This window comes from Passer domesticus, chromosome 21 (assembly GCF_036417665.1).
Source record: "Passer domesticus isolate bPasDom1 chromosome 21, bPasDom1.hap1, whole genome shotgun sequence".
Taxonomy (NCBI): domain Eukaryota; kingdom Metazoa; phylum Chordata; class Aves; order Passeriformes; family Passeridae; genus Passer; species Passer domesticus.
Window position 1 is genome coordinate 612,111 of NC_087494.1, and position 20,963 is coordinate 633,073.

Here is a 20,963-nt window from a genome sequence, read left to right on the forward strand (position 1 = left end):
TATTATCCCAGGCCTGACAGGAGCCTCTGGAGGGACACAGGGGCTCTGTGCTAAAGATGCTCCAGCTTCTCCTGCTCCCCATCTGCTCGGGGGCATTTCCAAATTTACCCAATTCACCCCCAGGGTTTTTATGGCTGCTCCGAGACCCATCAAGGACTCTGAGTGCAATCAAACATTTATCTGGCTGTGCTCATTCCTCAGGAAAAGAGGAGCCCAATCCACCTCCCTTCCATGTGGGGATCCTGGGAAGTGTTTCCACACAATCCCATCCATATTTACGGGAAAACCCTCCTGAAACCATCAATTATTGAATGCACCAAACCCATTTATTGTCAGAATATCAGAGAGGCTGTGCCCAGCCCGGAGCCACAACTCCATCCGCTGCACAGGGGTCAAGCAAAATTTATGATCCAAAATATTTATGGTCCGCAAATATTTGAGTCTCTGCTAAATTTAGAGCGGCCAGAAGATTTCCAGCTCTTTTGATGAGAAATAATTATTTACTTTGCTATAAAAAGAACATTCCAGCAACAAAGAGCTGCAGTGCTCTGATCCAGAGACCTCCAGACTCTTTCCCAGCTCCGGCTCCTCAGTGGCAGGGAATAGGAATGGCAATCCCAGGCCAGCTTTGCTTCATGGCAGGCAATTGTTTAATAAATAGAATTCCTGAAGGGTTTTGTGCATCCTCCTGTCTGCAAAACAACACTTCCAACAGGAATGAAGACCTGGATTACGTTTCTTTTTGCAAGGCTGTCCTTAGAAGTGAGACCAAAGAGGCTTTTCCAGGTTTTCCAAGGATGTTCCTCTTCCCCCCAGCACACACACACACCTACCTGAGAAACCTGAAGGGAAAAATAAAAAAATAAAGTTTGGTTTCCTCAGGAAGAGATTCCAGGGATGGGCTCCACATGGATCCCTGGGGTGGGAACCACGGCTGCACATGCAGGGAAACTCAGGGATCAGAGCACCCAAACATCCACTGCTGCCCCAGGAACTGGGGAAAAGCTCAAATAAAATATTTGACTATTTATTTGAGGAATATTTAAGTGCTGCAGAATCCCAGAATCCCAGAGTGGTTTGGGCTGGGAGGGACCTTGAAGCCCATCCAGGGCAGCCCTGCCATGGGGACACCTCCCACTGTCCCCGTGTCCAGCCTGGCCCTGGGCACTGCCAGGGACCCAGGGGCAGCCCCGCTGCTCTGGGCACTGTGCCAGGGGCTGCCCACCCTGCCAGGGCAGGATTCACCCCAAACATCCCACGTGAAGCCCTCTCTGCCACTCTGGATGAAGGAATGACACCCTCGGAGGGGATGGGGCAAATCCCGTGCTCGGCAAAGGGAGGAGCACTCCCCTGCTACCAACCTGAGCAACACCACTTTATACACATGTGGAAGCACTCAGCAAGGAAAATCCATTCTTTTGGAACTGTGAGGCCTGAACTGAGTTCCAGTTCAGCCTCTCAGCATCTCCTGCCTCTGCCAAGCCCATCCCGGGCGTTTCTGGCGGCCAGGCCGGGCCAAAGGAGCAGAGCAAAGGAGTCAGTGAAGGCCTGAGAGCCCTCCAACTGCAGATTCCACACAGCAACACGTCCTTTTCATCAGTTTATTACTGGCAAACCAGCAAACGCAGAGGAACAGAGGAAATTCTGCATGGCTTTTATCTGAAATTCAGAACACGAGCACCTTGCGCCCTACCCGGAGCTGCTCTGGTCCCGTGGATTCCAGAAAAATCTCTGAGCTGTGGAGTTCATGCTTCACACAAACCTCTCAAGGATTCATCAGCACACCAGACATTATGAGTTGTCACTAAAGGTTGCAGCCCAGGATTTATTTCAGAGCAGAATGCAACAGCTTCTCTACAAAAGGAGACCGTGTGCATCCAAATCAAGCTGACACAGATACAAAACAAAGCCCTTGGAAACAGAATTCCTGAAAAAAGCAGAGATTTTTGCAATTCATTCATCAAATTAAACAAGGAGAATGGCTTGGAGGAAAGTTCAGGAAGTGTTCTGTGCAGTGAAGATTTTACAAAAATGGCAGAGCCATCTCAAACCAACCTCTAAGTTAAAATACCACCACAACAACAAAGCCACGTTCCACTGGGACTCCCATCATTTTGGGATGCCAAGCAGCTCATTCCCATGGCAGGGAAGAAAACCTTCCAGCTGCTGAAGGAGTAGCACCCACCTCCTTCACTGGAGGAAGAGTTGGGATGAAGGTGCTGGGAGAGGTGAAAACCCGGACCCAGAATCTGCAGGAGCTCTTGGCTTCACTGATGGACGACTGCAGAGCTTTTATTGCCAGGGCAGACAAATTTTTGGCACTTCTAAACCCAAATAATCACGCCTGTTTATATATAATCAAGCTTTCACCATGGCTTTAGTGCTGCAAACTCTGCATGCCCCAATTAAGGGAGAATTTCTGCACTAGAGGAGCTGGAGGGGGCGAGGAACTGCAGCGTGATCCAAGCAGTGAAGACCAGAGGTGTGCAGGGATAAATATTCCCTTTTTCAGGCAGGGAAAAAAAGGAAAAGTCACCTTTGAAAAACAGGGATCTGCCTTCCCAATCCAAGCACCTGAGCTCCTGTAGCTCCCACTGTCCTTTTATTGCTTCTGGAGGTCAGTGTGTTACACAGCTTTTGAGTTTCGTTTTTCTGTTGTTTGCTAAAAACCCGACAAAGCGACGCACGCCGATTTTTATTTTTGGAGCTATTGATAAAAAACCCTCACCTGATCTCTTGGAAACAAGACCCCAGTGCTGAGTGACTCCTGAGCTGCCAATGTTTGCAGTGCGTGACGCCGTTAGAAATACGAAAAGTTGGCAAAACGCACCCCCACCAAAGCAAAGGCTGAGAGAGGAGAGCAAAGCTTTCCCCAGCTCTCACGTCTGTTCAGTCTGCCTGGCTGAGGAGCGCTGCTGCTGGAGCTGCACTCCCCAGCAGGAGCAGGACTTTCTGGGGCTGCTCTGTCCCTGCCTCTGCCCAGCCCCGGGCCCCCGCAGTCACCTCTGGCTCGTCGCCTGCGGGAGGATGACGGGGGCACAGGCAATGCCAGCAAAAGACTCTGGGAAGTGCAAGTCCCTCTCCCACTCGTCCGTCTCTGTGTTGTAGACCTGCACGATGCTGGTGACGTTGTTCAGGTGCCAGTTGTAGCCCCCCACGATGTAGATCTTTTTCTCCAGGAGGCAGCAGCCGGCCTCCGACTGCCCCGCGCGCATGGGGCTCACCGTGGTCCACTGGTCCGTCTCGGGGACGTAATATTCCACGGCCAGGACATCGAAACAGCGATCCACGTGGTCCATGCGGCCTCCCAGGGCGTAAATCCTGCCGTTGGCACTGACCATGGCGTGCAGCACCCTGGGCTCGTTCATGGGGGTCTTGAACTCCCACTGGTCGGCGGCGGGGTCGTAGCAGTGCAGCGCCTTCTTGTCCTCCACGGAGATGCCGTAGCCCCCCGAGATGTAGAGCTTGTCGCCCACGGTGGCCCCGGCGTGGCCCCACGTCCTGCGCTTCAGCGAGCACACGTAGGTCCACTCGTTGTCCTTGGGGCAGTACTTCTCCACCGAGGCCAGGCTGCCCGAGCGGTTGCGGCCGCCCGTGGCGTACACCATGCCGCGCAGCACGTTGAGCTGGAACTGGATCCTGCTCTCCTGCATGGCCTGGATGCGCAGCCACTGGTTGAGGTGGGGGTCGTAGCGGTAGGAGACGTCCACGGCGCCCTCCCCGCTGCGGTACTGCAGCTGCTGCCCTCCCACCAGGTAGACGAAGTTGTCCAGCACGGCCACGCAGGAGTGGCTGCTGCCCACCTCCATCTCGCTCAGCTCGCGGAACTGGCGCCCGCCGGCGTCGGGCAGGCAGAAGACCTTGGCGCTGACGGTGCGGTCGTTGTCGGTGTAGGGCGTGCCCCCGAAGGTGACGAGGGACAGCACGTCCGAGCGGATGGCCGTGCGCGCCGACTGCATCTCGTGCTGCCGGAAGGGCAGGATCTGGTAGTTGAAGGCCTCCAGCAGGTACTGGCGGCACAGCACGTCCTCCACCATGATGTCCAGGGTCTGCACGCTGTCCACCAGCTCCGAGGACTTCATGAGCGGGAAGCGGATGTGGCACAGCACCTGGCTGGCGCTGGCGCGGCGCGCGGGCTCGAACTGCAGCCAGCGCACGGCGGCGCGGAACAGCTCGATCTCGCTGCAGCTCTTGAGCTTGTTGCTCTGCAGGAAGAACACCAGGCGCTCCAGGGGCAGGTGGAGGAAATCCTCCTCCTCGGAGATCTGCAGGAAGTGCCTGAAGGTGAAGGCGTCCACGGACTCCTTGAGGGAGGCGAGGCTGAAGGTGGTGGCCATCTGGCCAATGTTGAGGCACGTCTCCACGCTCATGGCCGACTTGAGGAACTCCTCGCACAGCTCCACCACCGGCACCATCTGCAGGAAGACGGCGGCTCCCAGCACGTCCTGGATGCAGTCGAGGTCCAGCGTGACCTCGGCGCTGTAGGCGAAGTCGATGATGTGCTTCAGGCCCTTGGCAGAGACGCCTTTGAGCTCGATCACATCCTGGCTGGCCTCTCTCATCCCGCCCGTGAACATCGCCCTGCAGGTCAGCAACACAAACAAAAAGATCCCCCCAGCTTCAGCAAAAGATGCAGCACCTCGGAACTGGATTTTATTTAATGCTCTGATTCTCTCGGGGTGGGGAAGGGGGGAATAAATCAAGGCTAAATCTCTACGAGCCAGGAGAAATGAGAGTGTGCAATGCCTTACATAAGGCTTGCATAAACAGCGCACTGAGGAGGAATATTCAGCAACTGGAGAAGTTTTTCAATCCCACTGGCAGCAGGAATAAGAGCAGACCACAGGACCAAGCTCCAGCAAGAGGCAGAGCTGCCAGAGCAGGGAGTGAACAATTCTGGACACCAAGAATCCGTGCTATCCAACCAAAAAGGGTCCCACGGGATCTGCACCAGCAGAGATTGGCTGCTGTACCCTGAAGGGTTTTAGGCTTAGGTTTAGGATTTGGGAGCACAAGGAGGGAACACACCTGTGGTGGGAGGCCAGTGATTCCTGGCAGCGAGGCCTTTAGGCCCTGTTCTCCTGTTACCTCGCAGGGAACTACGAAATGGCTCAAAAATTGCAGGTGCAACACATCTCAGGCACAGCTCTGCTCTTCCAGCAGAACCTCCCCTCCAAGGCTCCTTCCCAAGGCCTGAAAAAATGGGAGCTGCAGCCCCTGCAGCAGGGGGCTGACAGGCAATTAAACAAAAATGGGGGGAAAGGCTCAGTTACAGCACAGCTGCGAGCACATCGCTCGCCCGGGCCACGCAGAGCTCAGGCCCTGGATCACCTCCTTGGGAGGCTCCTAAATTCCACAGGAAGCACATTCCACGCCGAGGCCTGGGGGCCACAGCCCCCAGCGCCGGGGGCGGGATGGGGACGGGGCTGCACTTGTGGGGTTTGGGCCCTTTTTGGCCTTTTGGGCCGTTTCCAGCCCCTTCCAGAGGGTTTTGCTGCCCAGGGGTGGCAGGGGGTGAAGGTTTGCACCCCGTGGTGCTCATGGAATGGTGGCAGAGCAGTTGTGGGTCAGGCAAAGTCAGAGCAGGTGACACGGAGTGACACGTGGAGTGTCACCACTCCCTGCCACTGCACACGCGTCCCAGCCATGAAATGTCACACAAAAGGTCTTAAAACTGCACTTTTTGGGCTGATTTTTTCCACCTGCTTTTTTCCATGGGAAAGGTAAATCCGTGGTGTCACCAGAGCTGCCTGTGCCGACTCCAAGGTGAGAGTCAGCCCCAAAAAATGCTGACCAGACCCTGCATCGACACGGGACTAAAGGAATATCTTGGGAACACTGTCAAAAGACAGGAGTTCCAAGTTTCCTGTCCAAGCCAGGCTAGAAAACCTGCTGCCGTCCAGCACAAACCCAAGAAATCCTACATGACCTAAATGAGGAAATATCTGCACGTGAGATCAGCCTCTGTAACCCAGTGACCAGGAACGCTGTTCCCAATTATTTGTCCGTGCAGCAGATGAGAGCATTCCGCAGAAATCCCAGCACATCCCCTGTCCCAGCCCTGCTCCCTCGCCCCAGAGGACACCCAGGCACGCCTGTGCTCCTGCACCAGCTGAGCAGGGAGAGGAAAGCCTTTATTGTTGCCATGCTGAAGAACAAATCACCAACTAGAATGCAATTCCCTTCCAAAGTGTTATGGTTCTAAAATGCTGATTATATAAATGCCTCGATTTCACTCTTTTCCCTCCCCCTTCCCGCAGAAAAAAACACCACAGAGTGTTTTCAGAAACTGGATTATTCTGGCAGGACAATTGCTCCCCAGGACAACCTTCCTGAGCACCACTGAAGTTCTAAGGAGGAACCACTCAGCAATTGGATTTTGACAGTGGAACCACGCTGGCAGTGGCCCTGCACCCAGCAGGGAGGGATGAAACAGTGCCATCAGCACCTGGGGGACAGCAGCTCCAGGATTAATCGTGTGCCAGCTCAGCTTGGAGTCCCCATCCCTGGAGGTGTCCAAGGAATTCCTGGACATGGCACTCAGTGCCCTGGGCTGGTGACAAGGTTGAACTTGATGACCTTGGAGATCTTCCCCAACCTCAACCACAATTCTGTGTTTCTGTGACAGAGGCAAGATGGATGAAACACCTATTTTCTCTCAGGACTGAATTCCCTGTCCTGCAGTTGGCTCCCTGTGCATTCATTTGGCTGCAGGAACTCCTGGCAGTGCTTTGGTTTTCAGCCCACACCAGCTGGGATATTCCCCCAGACCTGGGACCACACTTGGGGCTCTCAGCCCAGGGCAGGGAGCCCTCCAGACAGAGCAGTGCTGGCTGAAGAGAGCAGGAGGATGGGCTGCCTCATTTTGGAGCCCTCACTGCCACTTCCCAATCAGCTCAAGTGGCTCCAACAGCACCAACACCTGCCCAGGTGGGGTCAAAACCTGAGCTCGGGCTCTGCCTCGGCCCAGCAGCTGCACTGAACAAACCTGAGGGCAGAGGGACTGATCCTGAGCCTCTGCCTGCCTGCAGGACACCCGTGGAGCAAACCAAACCTCCAAAGGCTTCTGTAGGGTGGGACTGCTGGGGTGTGGTGGGGAGGTTGGGGTGGGGAGGATGGGGAAAGGTGAAAGTGCCTGCTTCCCTATGGGATTCTCACCTGAAATAGTCACTGCAGGCAGCCAAGACAACTTTATGAACCTGAAACACTTCATTATTTATAGTGAGGATGACATCAAGCAGCTGAGCCTGGGCTCGGAGCGAGGCCAGTCCCTGCAGCAGCGTGGTGCTGTGGCCAGGAGCAGAGAACGTGCATTTCAGGGTGCTGTTCTTGTCAGCCATGCTAAAAACAGAACAAGAGAGACAGGCTGCTGTGAGATGAACACAGAATGTCACACACCCACCCAGCCACACGGGCACACACGGTAACTGGCACCAGCTGGAGGCAAATCCCCACCAGAGAACACCAGCACCTCGAGCTCCCTTCTCCCAGCACAAAACACTTCCACCTTCTGCAGATATCACTGCTGGCAGCCCTGCAGCACACACGGGGCTCCAGACACCACCCAGACATCTCCTGGGGCCACAGCCTCCAAGGAATGGTGGTGTCTGGGCTGCCCCAGAGTCCACCCTGAGCTCGGCTTCAACCACAGCACCCAGTCCCAGCGGCTGCTTCTGCTCAGCACCGTCCCTGCTGCAGCTGCTGGACTCCCTGCTCCGGCCAAGGACAGCCCTGCCAGCCCCATCTGACCCTTCCCTGCTGCCTGACCCCCACGAGAGCAGCAAAAAGCAAAATCTTGCACGGCACTGGCTGCCCTGAACAACGTCAGCTGGTTGAGCTGCACTGTCCACATCCCCTCCCAGCGTAAACATCTCCCTGCTTTCCCCAGAGCCTCTCACACGTGTTCCCCACAGCATCCCAGGGTCTGCCTGCCCTCGGATGCACCTGTCAGGGGGAACAGCAGGAGCCCTGCTGTGGGATGCTCTGCAAAGAACTCAGAACCCACTGCAAGGTTCCCACTCGTGGGAAATCCCAAATGCATTTGCGAGTTTAATCCAGCTTTGACCGACTTTTCAGGATCAAGGCCCTGTGGGAGAAAGCACAGGGATCAATATTCAGGATGGGGCTGATGTTTCCAGGAGCATCCTGCTGCTTGGTCCCTGCGTTTTTGAGGAATGTGTTATGGAAACGTGACCTCAAAAAAAATCCCAAGGAGATTATCCCGAGTCTGGGAAGGTGTGTGAGCTGCTCCCAAATCCACAGTGGGAGAGTGCACTTAGGACTGCACTTAGGAGGAATTATCATCACTATTATTATTATTATTATTATTATTTAGGTGGAATAAAGCAACGGAGCCAAAAAGGAGTAGGCTGCGTTGAGTAATCCCAGGGTTTGCTCCAACGCTCCTCCCTAAGAACTCCCTGGAACAACAACAGCCACACACAATGGACCAAAGGAGCCGGCGAGGTCAGGGAAGAGTCAGGGAGATGGGATAACAAAAAAGGGGATGTAAACAATCCTCAAACAATGAGGGACAAGGGACGGGGCTCGCTCCTATCGGGTTGCAATTTCCTGCAAGCTTTGGGGAGAGGGAGCGAGGGGAAATCTGGGATGTCCATCAGAGCCCTGGGAGGCGGCTCTGGAGCTCGCTGGGATGCACAGAGCAAACCTTGGCAGGCTGGTCCAGCTCCTCAGCCTTGGGAATGCGCCTCCAAATCCATGGGAGCTCCTGCTGGGATGGCTGGTGGTGCTCAGCTGGGCCAGGGTGGTCTGAAACCCCCACCCTAAAATCAAAGCACGCTGGAGAGCCTCAGAGCAGAGCGTGGAGCATTCCTCGCTGGAATAAAAAGGATTAGCAAAAAGGCAGCTGCTGACAGGACCTTTATCCACACTCTGCAAGCCAAGAAATGTCTGTCCACTCCGGCTCTTCCTGAGGAAAACAGAGGGGAGACATTGGAGGGATTCTCAGCACGTCAAACCCCTTTCCTCTCCTCGCTGGAACCCGGATTTGCTGGGGAGGAAGGAGGAGAGGTCCAGCAGCAGCACAGAGCGATGCTCCCTCTGGCCACAGCATCAGCACCCAGCAAAGCCACAGCTCCAGGCTGGACAGGTAAAATCCACAGGGATGGATCCAGCAGGAGCCCAAATTCCTGAGTTTGTTGTGACTTTGCCACACTCCATCTCCTCCAGGAGTCTCCTCGTGGGAATTTTCCTCAAATTTTTTATTTTTTTTTGGTACTGATTTCAAACATTCCTCTTCCCAGCCTTGGGGTTCATCCCTATGGGAATGCTGTCCCTGGATCCACAGGCAGCACAGGTTCAAACAACGAGGGTCACCTGCACAAATATTCCTTTTTTTTCCTTCTCCTCAATTCACTTCTACTGGATTAGCTCAGGGCGGGTTGGCCCATCTGTGTGGAATAAAGGTGTTTGGATGTGGGATTCATGTCAACAGGTAATGGAAGAGCTACTCCAGGAAAAACTCCGTGTTCTGCTTCCTCTGTCTATTTACAAGGACAGAATAAAAGGATCCAATGATTACACAATACTCTGAAGGAGGAAAAAAAATAAAACAAAAGAAAAGCATCGCTGATGTCCAGCAAAAAACCAAAAGGATTTTAAGGAGGAAAAAAACCCAAAGGGATTTTAAGGCAGAAAAAAAAAAAGCTGGGAACAAAACAAAATCCACACAAAGCACGAAAAATCAAGTAAGGGATTTATGGAAAACAAAGAGGGAGGAGGAGAGGTGAGAGAACAGCACCAGGCAGTGTTTGCTCTGCGGGGAGAAAAAAGGGATTTGTGATAAGAGCAGGCTGGGCTGGACACGGGAGCACCCTGAATCCACGGCCTTGGCTCCCACTCCAGCACTGGGAATGAAGGAAGAAGAGGAGCAGCAGTGGGATGCCAGAGAGTGAAAAATAAATATATAAAACGCCGGAGCACAAAAGGAAGCCTTGAACATGTGAAGCGCCTTTGTGAGGCTGTCGCTATCTCATCCCAGATCTCCAAATGCCGTGTACTTGTTGCTCAACAATTTGTTACAGCAGGAACAGCCTGGAAGACAAAACTTGGGAAGAGTTTTGTCTCCTCCTCGCAGCTCAGAACGTGCCCCGGGAGATAAAAGCCTTTCAGCACAACAGGGAGAAAGTGTTTATTCCGCTGCTTCCCTTTCCTCGGCAGGCAGGGCTGCAGAGCTTCTGGAATTTTCCTTGGGATGCTCATCTTTGTGCTCAAAAAGCTGGAGTTTCACGGGGGTTTGTATGGTCAGAGAATCCTCAAAAAGCTGGAGTTTCACGGGGGTTTGTGTGGTCGGAGTCCTCAAAACCCTGGAGTTCCATGGGTGTTTCTGTGCTCAGAGATCCTTCATCAGCTCGGCTCAGGGCAGGGTCAGGCACAGGGCTGCACCCGAATTTCTCTGTTGGGAAACTGCAGGACACAAAAATCACACCCACACCACCGTGCCACGGCGGGCACCCCAGCTCCCTGCCAGCAGCAGGGCCTCTCACGTGGCTGTTTTGGCACAGAGGAGGCTTTGCAGGGACAGGATTGCCACTTTGCACATGGAAACAGCTGTGAAAGGGATCTTTGCAGCCCTGGCACGCACGGCGGGGGCAGCTGGAGTCCCACAGCGAGCCAGGAGGGCGATGCCCTTGGGCAGCAGCCTCGGAGGCTCTGCAGCACCCCTGGCATCCTGGCACTCATGCAGCCAGGGACGAGTAACGGGATTGAGGATTTGTCTGCAGCCGCTGCGCTGAAGCCAGATTGCTTTCAATCCCCTCTGCGGGATGGAGCTCAGCGTGGGGGAGCCAAGGCCAGGCTGAGCCCCTGCCCGGGCAGGGCGTGGAGGTGGCCCAGGAGGGTTGAGGGAGTGGTTCCACCAGGGAAGGCAAGCAGGGCCAGAAATCCTCCTGCTGCTGCACCCAGAGAGGAGCCCTCAGCCCGGCTCGCCGCGCTCGCGCTTGGCTCACGCATTTCCCAGCAGGGAACGCGGGGTTTGACCAAAACCAGATGCAGAGAGGAGGCACCTGGACACCCCAGAGGCCTCTGAGGCTGAGATGTTGAGGGCCACGCTTCGGGAATCAGCTCAGGCACAAAGAACATCCCAAGAAGAAGCGGCCCCTGGCGCTGCCTCCTCCGTCCCCCACGGCGTCACGTGGAACCCAAGATGCCTTTGGAGCTAATGAATCATTTTTACCAAATCTGTGCTGATGATTAAAAACATCAAAGCTGGAATTAAAGGCTTACCAAGCATGAGTTCATATTTCAGCATGTTTGCAACCACTGCACAAGTGGAGAGAATTGGAGCAGGACAGATTGTAACATTTCAGTGATTGAATTAAGGGAGAAAAGTCTTTGGCCGCGCCACTGCCTGTCGTGTTCCTCCTCTTCTTTTGCAGCATGGAAGGAGGGGCAGCTTGGTGCTCTCCATCCCAGCCCAGCATCCCCACATTTCCCCACTTTTTGGGCAGGTGGTGCTGGGTAATTTTTCATCCAGGAGAAACTCGAGGGGGTTTGGCAGGATTCCTGAGCGGGGCAAACTTCCAAGAGCCAAACTCTTCCACGAGAGCTCCAGAGGTGGGACCCTGCAGGGAGCGGCTGGGGGACAGGAGGGGAAGGGGGAAAGCAGCAGAATGTGTGGGAAAGCACCAGGTATGGAGGGGCACAGCTTTTCCAAGGCTAATAAAAAGGGTTGTGATTGCAAAATAGCCAGCGAGGCACCTGCAAGGGATTTTTTGTGGTGAGAGAAGCAGAACTCCCATAAAGCTGGAGAGTAACTTTATTTAGAACATAAGGTATGAATATTAAGGACCTTCTTTAGGAACCTTTGACAGGCAGCATTATAGATATTTTAATAATGCAAATCATTTAATGCCTTTAGTTTCATGCCTAAGTAAAAAAACACATTTAGATTCTGATTTTTAAACTACAATTAAGACACTTAAAATCAAAACAAAAGTCAAACTCCCTCAGATAAGTCACTGGTAGCCATGGTGACTGTAATATTTCAGATCCTGAGGCTTTATATCACATGCCCAAACGATGAAAATGAGATTTCAGCACTTCACACTCTCAAATGAGAGTTAGGGCAGAAGGGCTGAGCCCTCCACTGTGGATCTGCTGCTTCCCAGACTCTCATTTGGGATTTTGGGAGGTGTTCCTGTGGCCTTTGCATCCCTCTAGGAAGACACAGCAAGGAGTTTCCTTGGAAGTTTGGGGGCAAGGAAGATGAGGCACAAAAATACCTGCCCTGATAACCCACTTCTGTTCCCAACAGCACTGACAGCGTTTCCTGGCCAAATCAGAAAACCACAACAAGCACTTAATGATTAGCAACTAATTAAATATTAACACTCTGAATGAAGGGGATGTTTTCCAGCGAAACATAATCATCCTCAAGAAAGATATGGGCACCAAAAAAAAGTGTTTAATCGATTTCTTTGTTCCCTTTTCCAACTCCTTCCCTTAATTTCTCCCATTTCCCTCCTCTGCCTCCACTCATTTTCCACTCCTGACACCATCTCTTTCATCAAAGCAAGAAATAAAAGGAGAGAGCCTGAGACTAATATCGCTGTTTAAAAGTGCCTGGCAATTTGCAGGGCTCAAATAAAGAGATTACAAATGGGGCTGAGTTTCAGGAGTGATACTTTGTGTGAAAATAATGGACCTCTGGAAAACGCCTCAAGTGCAACAGGAAACTTTGAAAAGTCTCCAGCCTCAAAGTTTAAGTGAATTTATTGTTTGGCAAAGGGAGAGCAAAGAAACATTCACTATTTAAGACAGAAAAAGGACAAAGCCCAGCAAACAAAGCTTTTCTTGAGTTCTGTTTCAGGCCCCAAAGGCTGGTCCCTCTCCCAGCAGCCGGACTGGTCAGCACTGGCATGGGGCTGGGCACTGCTGTGCTCCCACACTGACCACTGCCGGCCAGCCCAGGCTGACCCAGCCCTGAGACTTCGTGAAAACAGCAATTAAAGCTGGATTTTACAGAAGCCAGGTTCATTTGCCAGTGCTTTCTGCCTCAGGTCCTGCTGATCCCCTGACTTCTTTATCTGCATCCCATTTCCTCCAGGCTGGAAGCAAGGACACCCTGGAGCCCAAAGGTACAGCAGCAAGAAGCTTTCCAATTTATTTATTTGTTAAATGTTATTTTTTTATGTCCTTAGAAGTCTGAGACATTTCCAAAATCTCTGTTTTTCTTTTCTTCTGAGCCAGGCTCGCTCGGGGCCCAGCAGACACACACGAATTTTATTCTGCTCCCAGGCATCAATCAGGAGGTTGTCTGCAAGCCAAAGGAGGTGGGATTTTGGTTTCTGCACTAATAAAACTGGATAGCTGTCAAAAAGCTGGCTGGCCTGGTAAAACAGAGCAGCAAGAAAGTGGAGGGTGAAAGATGTGAACATGTTCAACTCTGCCACCGCCCGGGGTTCCTACGTGAGGCTCTGGGCAGGACATGCTGTACCCAGGACAAATTGTGGGGGGAGAGAAAAACAGCAACAAAAAAACCCCAGAATCGGATTTTTTAAATGTTTGTGTGACAGAGCCAGAGGCATCTTTGTGCTGGTGCAGTGGGAAAAGCAGTTTGGTGCTGGTTCTTCAGGAGCAGTGCACCCTCAGGTGAGAGAGAGGTCCTTGAGGCCAGGCTTGGACACCAGGGCTTGGAGGGGCAGAAACGTCACAGAGAGATTAATGACAAGGATCTGCCATTTCTCTTTTTCCATATTTAGAGCTACCACAGAGGGGTTTGTCCTGTGCTGGGCTTTTCCCCAGTGCAGGTGAGAGCTGCAGAGGTGACAGCACCACCAGCCATCCCTGCCCTGTCACACCTCGACTGAAAACAGGAAGATGCTCCCCCACCCCACAAACCTGATGATTGCTTTTTGTCAGCCACAAATATCCCTGTGAGCCAGGAACAACCAGAGCAAACCCAAAAATCACTCGGAGCGTGTCCATGGCAGTGGCAGGCCCAGGCAGGGTGGCAGCAGTGGCAGAGCCGGGCACACAGGGACCCCAGAGCGTGGAGTTCCATCCCGTAAAACCCATGTACACCCCCAAGCTGGGGCTCATTTCACACCCAGCACTCCCTGACAGCTCTGCCTTAAACACTGCACGTTTCCCCAGCCTAGGGTCAAACCCTGCAGTGCAAAAAGTGAAATCAGAGCGGTGCCATGTCCAAAATAACCCAAAACAGCGAGCAGGGCCCTGCTCTGGCACAGCCCGAGGGAGCAGCGGGCGCTCCCGAGCCTCTCCAGCAGTGCAAAGGCCGGGAGGCACCTAGTGGTGTCAGGGAGCACAGCAGAGCCACCAAGGCCACCCCAGAAGTGTCACCTGGGCCACACAGGCACTGCTGGGCACTGAGCCCCAGTGCCACCCTGCCACCTCTGCAGAGCTGATCCGTGGCATGATGCCCATCCCAAAATCTGCCACACAGGCACTACTGGGCACTGCCCTGGGCCAGCCCCAGTGCCACCCTCAGTGCCACCCTGTCACCTCTGGGAGCCGAGCAGAGCTGATCCATGGCACGATGCCCATCCCAAAACCTGCCACACAGGCACTGCTGGACACTGCCCTCCTGCCCTGTGCCAGCCCCAGTGCCACCCTGCCCCTCTGCAGAGCTGATCCATGGCACGATGCCCATCCCAAAATCTGCCACACAGACACTGCTGAACACTGCCCTCCTGCCCTGTGCCAGCCCCAGTGCCACCCTGCCCCTCTGCAGAGCTCATCCATGGCACGATGCCCATCCCAAAATCTGCCAGGACCTGCCCGGGCTCTGCACAGGTCAGCGACCTCTGGGTCACCTTCCCTGTGGGGACAGCCCGTGCCAGCTCTGCCAGCAGCTCTGGCAGGGTGCCCATGCAAGGAGACCATGCCCACTTTGTCCCACGCCACCCCCCCGCCGCACACCTGGGGAGCACCAGGGAAAGTTCCAGATGTCCGAGGTGCAGGAGCAGAGCTTGTGCCAGGCTGCTCGTGCAGCACAGCCGGGCAGTGCGGCAATAAAACAGGAGCAGGTACGTGCAGAGCAGGGCTGCTCTGCCCTCCCTGCTCCTCCACCCTGCAGATTACAGCCTGGCAGCAGCCAGGGAGCTCGGGAAAAGCCAGCACAAGGTGATGGAACAGCAGAGAGCAGCAGCAAATGAAGGAATTGGTGTTTTCCAGCACTCGGCATCAAATTCCAGCTCAAAGCTGCCTGCAGCCCCTTCCTCTCCTGCCTGAACCCTCTGCACTCAGGTTTGTCCCCATCACAACTCTGTTTTCTCTCCCAGCTGTGCCTTGCACAGGCTTTGTGCCACCCTGCCCTGAACAGAGCCACCCAAGGCCACCAGAACAGCTTTTCCTAAAGACCCCAAATTTCTGTGCAACTCCAGCATTTCTTAATAAATGAGAAAGTGGGAGAGGCACTTTAACCACGTCCTGCTCTGCAAGGCTCCTCCTTACAAAGCCACACAACACTCAGAGGTAGCACAGGAACCTGTAAAGCATCCCCCAAGTTTCATTTTGGTCTAAATAAAACCCCAGCTCAGGACTCTCCCAACACTGCAAGAGCAGGCAGCAGTTATTTTTACAGTGATTCAGTTCGAGCATAAACATTTACACCACGTCTACCAGATCTAACAACTAAATCTGTCTGAAACTTGCCATGTGGCAGAGGATAGATCATAGAAACCCCACAAAAACTCCAGCTCCAAAAGGGAAAAAATACCAAGGCTGATTGAAGGGTGAGGCTGTAGGAGATGGCAGGAACACCAAAGCAAGGCAGGCTCACGGCCCTTGTCTTCCCCCCTTTGTGGTTTTACTCCATCCCCCTGGACATTCCTCTCCTTCCCACCCTTTCTCAGAAGGAATAAAGTTTGGGAAGCTCAGGTCAGCACCCCCTTGATGGGAAGCCAGACATTGGTGACAGGACCTTGCCTGTTCATCCTGGTTTTCACAGCAAACACTCTGCTGTGTCCTTCAAGGGGTAACTCCCAATTAATTCCTCAGCAGCTTGTCTGGACACCTCAATTGATTCCCACGGAAAGGCCTGCAAAGGGACGTTCTCTCCAGCAGCTGGGATGATGTTTTTCCCAGATTTTTGTGACCCTGCTTTGCACAACCCCACCTCACCAAGGCTGCAGCAACGATGGATCAAGCACAGAAGCTTCTCCTGCTGAGGGTCCCGAAGGGTTCCACGTTTCCTCTCCCTGATCCCAAAGCACATCCCCACTGATGCAGAATGCTGCAGCCTGAAACTCTCCCTCTACGTAATAAAGAGGGCTGGGAGTAAAATATGAAACCTAATTGTAAGCCATGAAATTCTACCCAAAGAGGAAGAGAGAGGAAAAAAAAAAAAAAACCACCCAAACCCCAAGTTTATTTCAAAATAGAAGATTGGGGCAATTTGCTTTTCAATGCCCAGGAGTGGCTTTATCTCATGCCATCATCATTTTGTCCCCGTGGTCCTGCACAGCCTGCTCTGTGTTGAATGAAAGGGCAGGATCCAGCAGAGAAGTGAATTTTCCTGCTCCGGGGCAGCCACAGCTCCCGGGCAAGCAGTAGCAATTCCAAAGATGGAAATTGTGCCCGTGGTGCTGGAGCTGCAGTGCACCATCCAAATGGCATGTGTGAAAGAGCCCCGGAGCCTCTGTCCTCCTGCCTCAGAGAGCAAAGAAGTGCAAAAAGTCACAAGTGGAAGCACCTAACAAGGAATCACCGCCGACAGGGAATGCCCTTGGAATCCTCCTCACGCTCCACAGGCATCCAAAGTCCTCCACCAGGTTTCTCCTGGTATTCCCCAATAAATCCACCCTCAAACAAGTAAAAAAACCTTTAAACTGCCGACCAACAAGAAGCAGGATCCAAACCTAAACGGGCATTGCTTTAAAATTACCAAAGAAAATAAACACGCGGCGATAGGGAACATGACAGAGCTGCAGCTCGGGGGAATACAACTGCTGCAGCTCCAGCCTGGGTGATTTATCACAGCCCTGGAACAAATTACTTCCATTTCTCACTGCTGCACACCCAGGGAACTCCCAAGTGCCAGGGGAGAAGTGCTACCAACACCTGGAGTGAGAAGTGCTGGGATTCCTGTCTGGGAAAGGAAAGGGAGGCGCAGAGGGATAAAATGAGATGCTGCAGGTGACACAGCATGGAGCTCCACAGAGCACAGATGGTTATTACGGGGGAAAATTGAATATATCTATAGGTGAGCATTCAGAGAGGCTTCTCCAGAATGAACAATGCTGGGAGAGCTTCCCTCCGTGGTGTGACACACATGGGGGGCTGTTTCAGGAGGCAGCGCTGAGCAAAGCTGGGGATAAACGAGGCTTTGAAGGGAAGTGACAGCCAGGCAGAGCCAGCAAAACATCCCCAGACAGACACCAGACTGCCCGGGACAGAACCAGCAAAACATCCCCAGACAGACACCCAACTGCCCGGGACAGACACCAAACTGCCCGGGACAGACACCAAACTGCCCCAGACAGACACCAAACTGCCCCAGACAGACACCCAACTGCCCCAGACAGACACCAAACTGCCCGAGACAGACACCAAACTGCCTGAGACAGACACCAAACTGCCTGAGACAGACACCAAACTGCCCCAGACAGACACCAAACTGCCCCAGGCAGATACCAAACTGCCCGGGACAGACACCAAACTGCCCCGGACAGACACCAAACTGCCCGAGACAGACACCAAACTGCCTGAGACAGACACCAAACTGCCCCGGACAGACACCAAACTGCCCCAGACAGACACCAAACTGCCCCAGACAGACACCAAACTGCCCCAGACAGACACCAAACTGCCCGGGACAGACACCAAACTGCCTGAGACAGACACCAGACTGCCCCGGACAGACACCAAACTGCCCCAGACAGACACCAAACTGTCCCAGACAGACACCAAACTGCCCCAGACAGACACCAAACTGCCCGGGACAGACACCAAACTGCCCCAGACAGACACCAAACTGCCCCAGACAGACACCAGACTGCCCCAGACAGACACCAAACTGCCCCAGACAGACACCAGACTGCCTGAGACAGACACCAAACTGCCCCAGACAGACACCAAACTGTCCCAGACAGACACCAAACTGCCCCAGACAGACACCAGACTGCCCAGGACAGACACCAAACTGCCCGGGACAGACACCAAACTGCCCCAGACAGACACCAAACTGCCCCAGACAGACACCAAACTGCCTGAGACAGACACCAGACTGCCCCAGACAGACACCAAACTGCCTGAGACAGACACCACACTGCCTGAGACAGACACCAAACTGCCTGAGACAGACACCAGACTGCCCGGGACAGACACCAAACTGCCCCGGACAGACACCAAACTGCCTGAGACAGACACCAAACTGCCTGAGACAGACACCAAACTGCCTGAGACAGACACCAGACTGCCCGGGACAGACACCAAACTGCCCCGGACAGACACCAAACTGCCTGAGACAGACACCAGACTGCCTGAGACAGACACCAAACTGCCCCAGACAGACACCAAACTGCCCCAGACAGACACCAAACTGTCCCAGACAGACACCCAACTGCCCCGGACAGACACCAAACTGCCCCAGACAGACACCAAACTGCCCCAGACAGACACCAGACTGCCCCAGACAGACACCAGACTGCCCGGGACAGACACCAAACTGCCCGAGACAGACACCAAACTGCCCGAGACAGACACCAAACTGCCCGAGCACCATCCGACAGGAACCCGGGATGGAGACAGGGAAACCACGGGAACAGAAACTCCTCCGTGAACAGGTACCACTTGCAACACCCAGAGCATCATCCCAACAGGTACCCCACACACCCTGACAGGTGTCATACACCCCAAATCACATCACTCCAACAGGTATCACATCATCCCGACAGGTACCACCTCCCCCTGTGCTCCATCCAAAGCCTGAGTGACCCCACAAAATCAGGGACTGGGGTGTCTGCAGGCACACTATAGGATTCACTGTCTGGATTCACTATAGGATTCACAGTGTGGATTCACTACAGGATTCACCGTGGAATTCACTATAGGATTGACTGTGTGGATTCGCTATAGGATGCACTATGGGATTCACTATAGGTGTCTGTGTGGATTCACTATAGAATCCACTACGGGATTCACAGTGTGGATTCACTATAGGATTCACAGTGGGGATTCACTATAGAATCCACTATGGGATTCACTACAGGATCCACTATAGGATTCACTACAGGATCCACTATAGGATTCACTATAGGATCCACTATAGGATTCACACTATTTTCTGCTCTGGAGCCTCCCCCAAACCTCAGCCTCCCTCCTCACACACCCCACCAGCCACAGCCTCGCTGCCCATCACGATCGCTCCCTTCCCGCGGGCCCGCTCACGGGCACCGGGTACACTGGGCACCGAGTACTGGGTACCGAGCACCGGGCATCGGGTACCGGGTACTGAGTACCGGGTACACCGGGCACCGGATACACCGGGTACACCGAGCACCAGATACACCGGGCACCAAGCACCGGGTACACCGAGCACCGGGTACCGAGCACCGGATACACCGGGCACACCGAGCACCGGGTACACCGAGCACCGGATACACCGGGCACCGAGCACCGGATACACCGGGTATACCGGGCACTGAGCACCGGGTACCGAGCACCGAGCCCCGGGCACACCGAGCACCGGGCACACCAAGCACCGGGTACACCGGGCACCGGGCACACCGAGCGCCGGGTACCGAGCACCGGATACACCGGGCACCGAGCACCGGGCACACCGGGCACACCGAGCACCGGGCACACCGAGCCCCGGGCCGTGCTGCCGCCCGCCAGCGCCCCCGGGCAGCGGCTGTGGGCGCGGCCCGGCCGGCGCTCCTGACCCGGCCCGGGGAAGGCGCGGAGCCCGGGGCCGCCGGGCCCGGCGCCGCTGCCCGGGCTAGGCCGCGCGGGCCCCGCTCACCTGCTCGGCCGCTCCGCGCCGAACTCGGCCCCGCCGGACTCCGCCATCGCCCAGCGCCGCCGCCGGAGCCGCCGGAGCCGCGGGGGAGGCGGCGGGGCCGCCGCGTTAAAGGCGCAGCAGCGGCGGCACCGGGAGCCGCGGGCTCCGCTCCGAGCCCGCCGGGCCTGGCGCCGCCCCGCCGCCACCGCCACCGCCGTGTCACCGCCCCGCGGGACAGCGCGGCCGGCACGCTCCGGGGCCGGGGAACCGGGGAACGGCACCCTCCCGGGGCCGGGGAACCGGGGAACGGCACCCTCCCGAGGCTTGGGGAACCGGGGAACGGCACCCTCCCGAGGCTTGGGGAACCGGGGAACGGCACCCTCCGGGGCCGGGGAACCGGGGAACGGCACCCTCCCGGGGCTTGGGGAACCGGGGAACGGCACCCTCCGGGGCCGGGGAACCGGGGAACGGCACCCTCCCGGGGCTTGGGGAACCGGGGAACGGCACCCTCCGGGGCCGGGGAACCGGGGAACGGCACCCTCCCGGCCCGGGGAACTGGGGAACGGCACCCTCCCGGGGCCGGGGAACCGGGGAACGGCACCCTCCCGAGGCTTGGGGAACCGGGGAACGGCACCCTCCGGGGCCGGGGAACCGGGGAACGGCACCCTCCCGGGGCTTGGGGAACCGGGGAACGGCACCCTCCCGGGGCTTGGGGAACCGGGGAACGGCACCCTCCCGAGGCTTGGGGAACCGGGGAACGGCACCCTCCGGGGCCGGGGAACCGGGAGCTGGTACCCCTCCCGGGGCTTGGGGAACCGGGGAACGGCACCCCACCCCTCCCCGGGCCGGGGAACCGGGGAACGGCACCTCCCTCCAGGGCTGGGGGATTGGGGGCTGTCACCTCCCCGAGGCAGACGGGATCAAGTGTTTGTCACCCCCAGGCTGCGGGGACCAGGACTCTGCCACCCCCCAGGCTGTGTGGACCAGGACTCTGCCACCCCCCAGGCTGTGTGGACCAGGATTCTGTCACCCCCAGGCT

General features: G+C 55.4%; 1 protein-coding gene across 2 annotated transcripts; it reads right to left on the reverse strand.

The window, feature by feature from the left end:
- Positions 1-1,791: 1,791 nt before the first annotated feature.
- Positions 1,792-20,963, reverse strand: KLHL26 (kelch like family member 26). 2 transcript variants are annotated; one of them, XM_064396624.1, is made up of 3 exons: positions 19,946-20,963; positions 7,159-7,341; positions 1,792-4,581 (listed from the first exon to the last, which is right to left on the reverse strand). In XM_064396624.1, exons 1-3 carry the CDS (start codon positions 19,990-19,992, stop codon positions 3,000-3,002), a joined length of 1,812 nt encoding a protein of 603 aa, XP_064252694.1. In that variant the 5' UTR covers positions 19,993-20,963; the 3' UTR covers positions 1,792-2,999. The 2 variants fall into 2 exon arrangements, with proteins under 2 accessions (XP_064252694.1, XP_064252693.1); XM_064396623.1 differs by lacking the exon at positions 7,159-7,341 and having other exon boundaries at positions 19,946-20,835.

Bases quoted from the DNA above. Each gene is read 5' to 3' on its own strand.
- KLHL26 (XM_064396624.1), bottom strand. From the start codon at position 19,992: ATGGCGGAGTCCGGCGGGGCCGAGTTCGGCGCGGAGCGGCCGAGCAG. The intron at 7,342-19,945 runs GTGAGCGGGGCC...TTCTGTTTTTAG, and splicing joins GGCGCGGAGCGGCCGAGCAG to CATGGCTGACAAGAACAGCA. The intron at 4,582-7,158 runs GTGAGAATCCCA...GCTGACCTGCAG, and splicing joins GCCTGCAGTGACTATTTCAG to GGCGATGTTCACGGGCGGGA.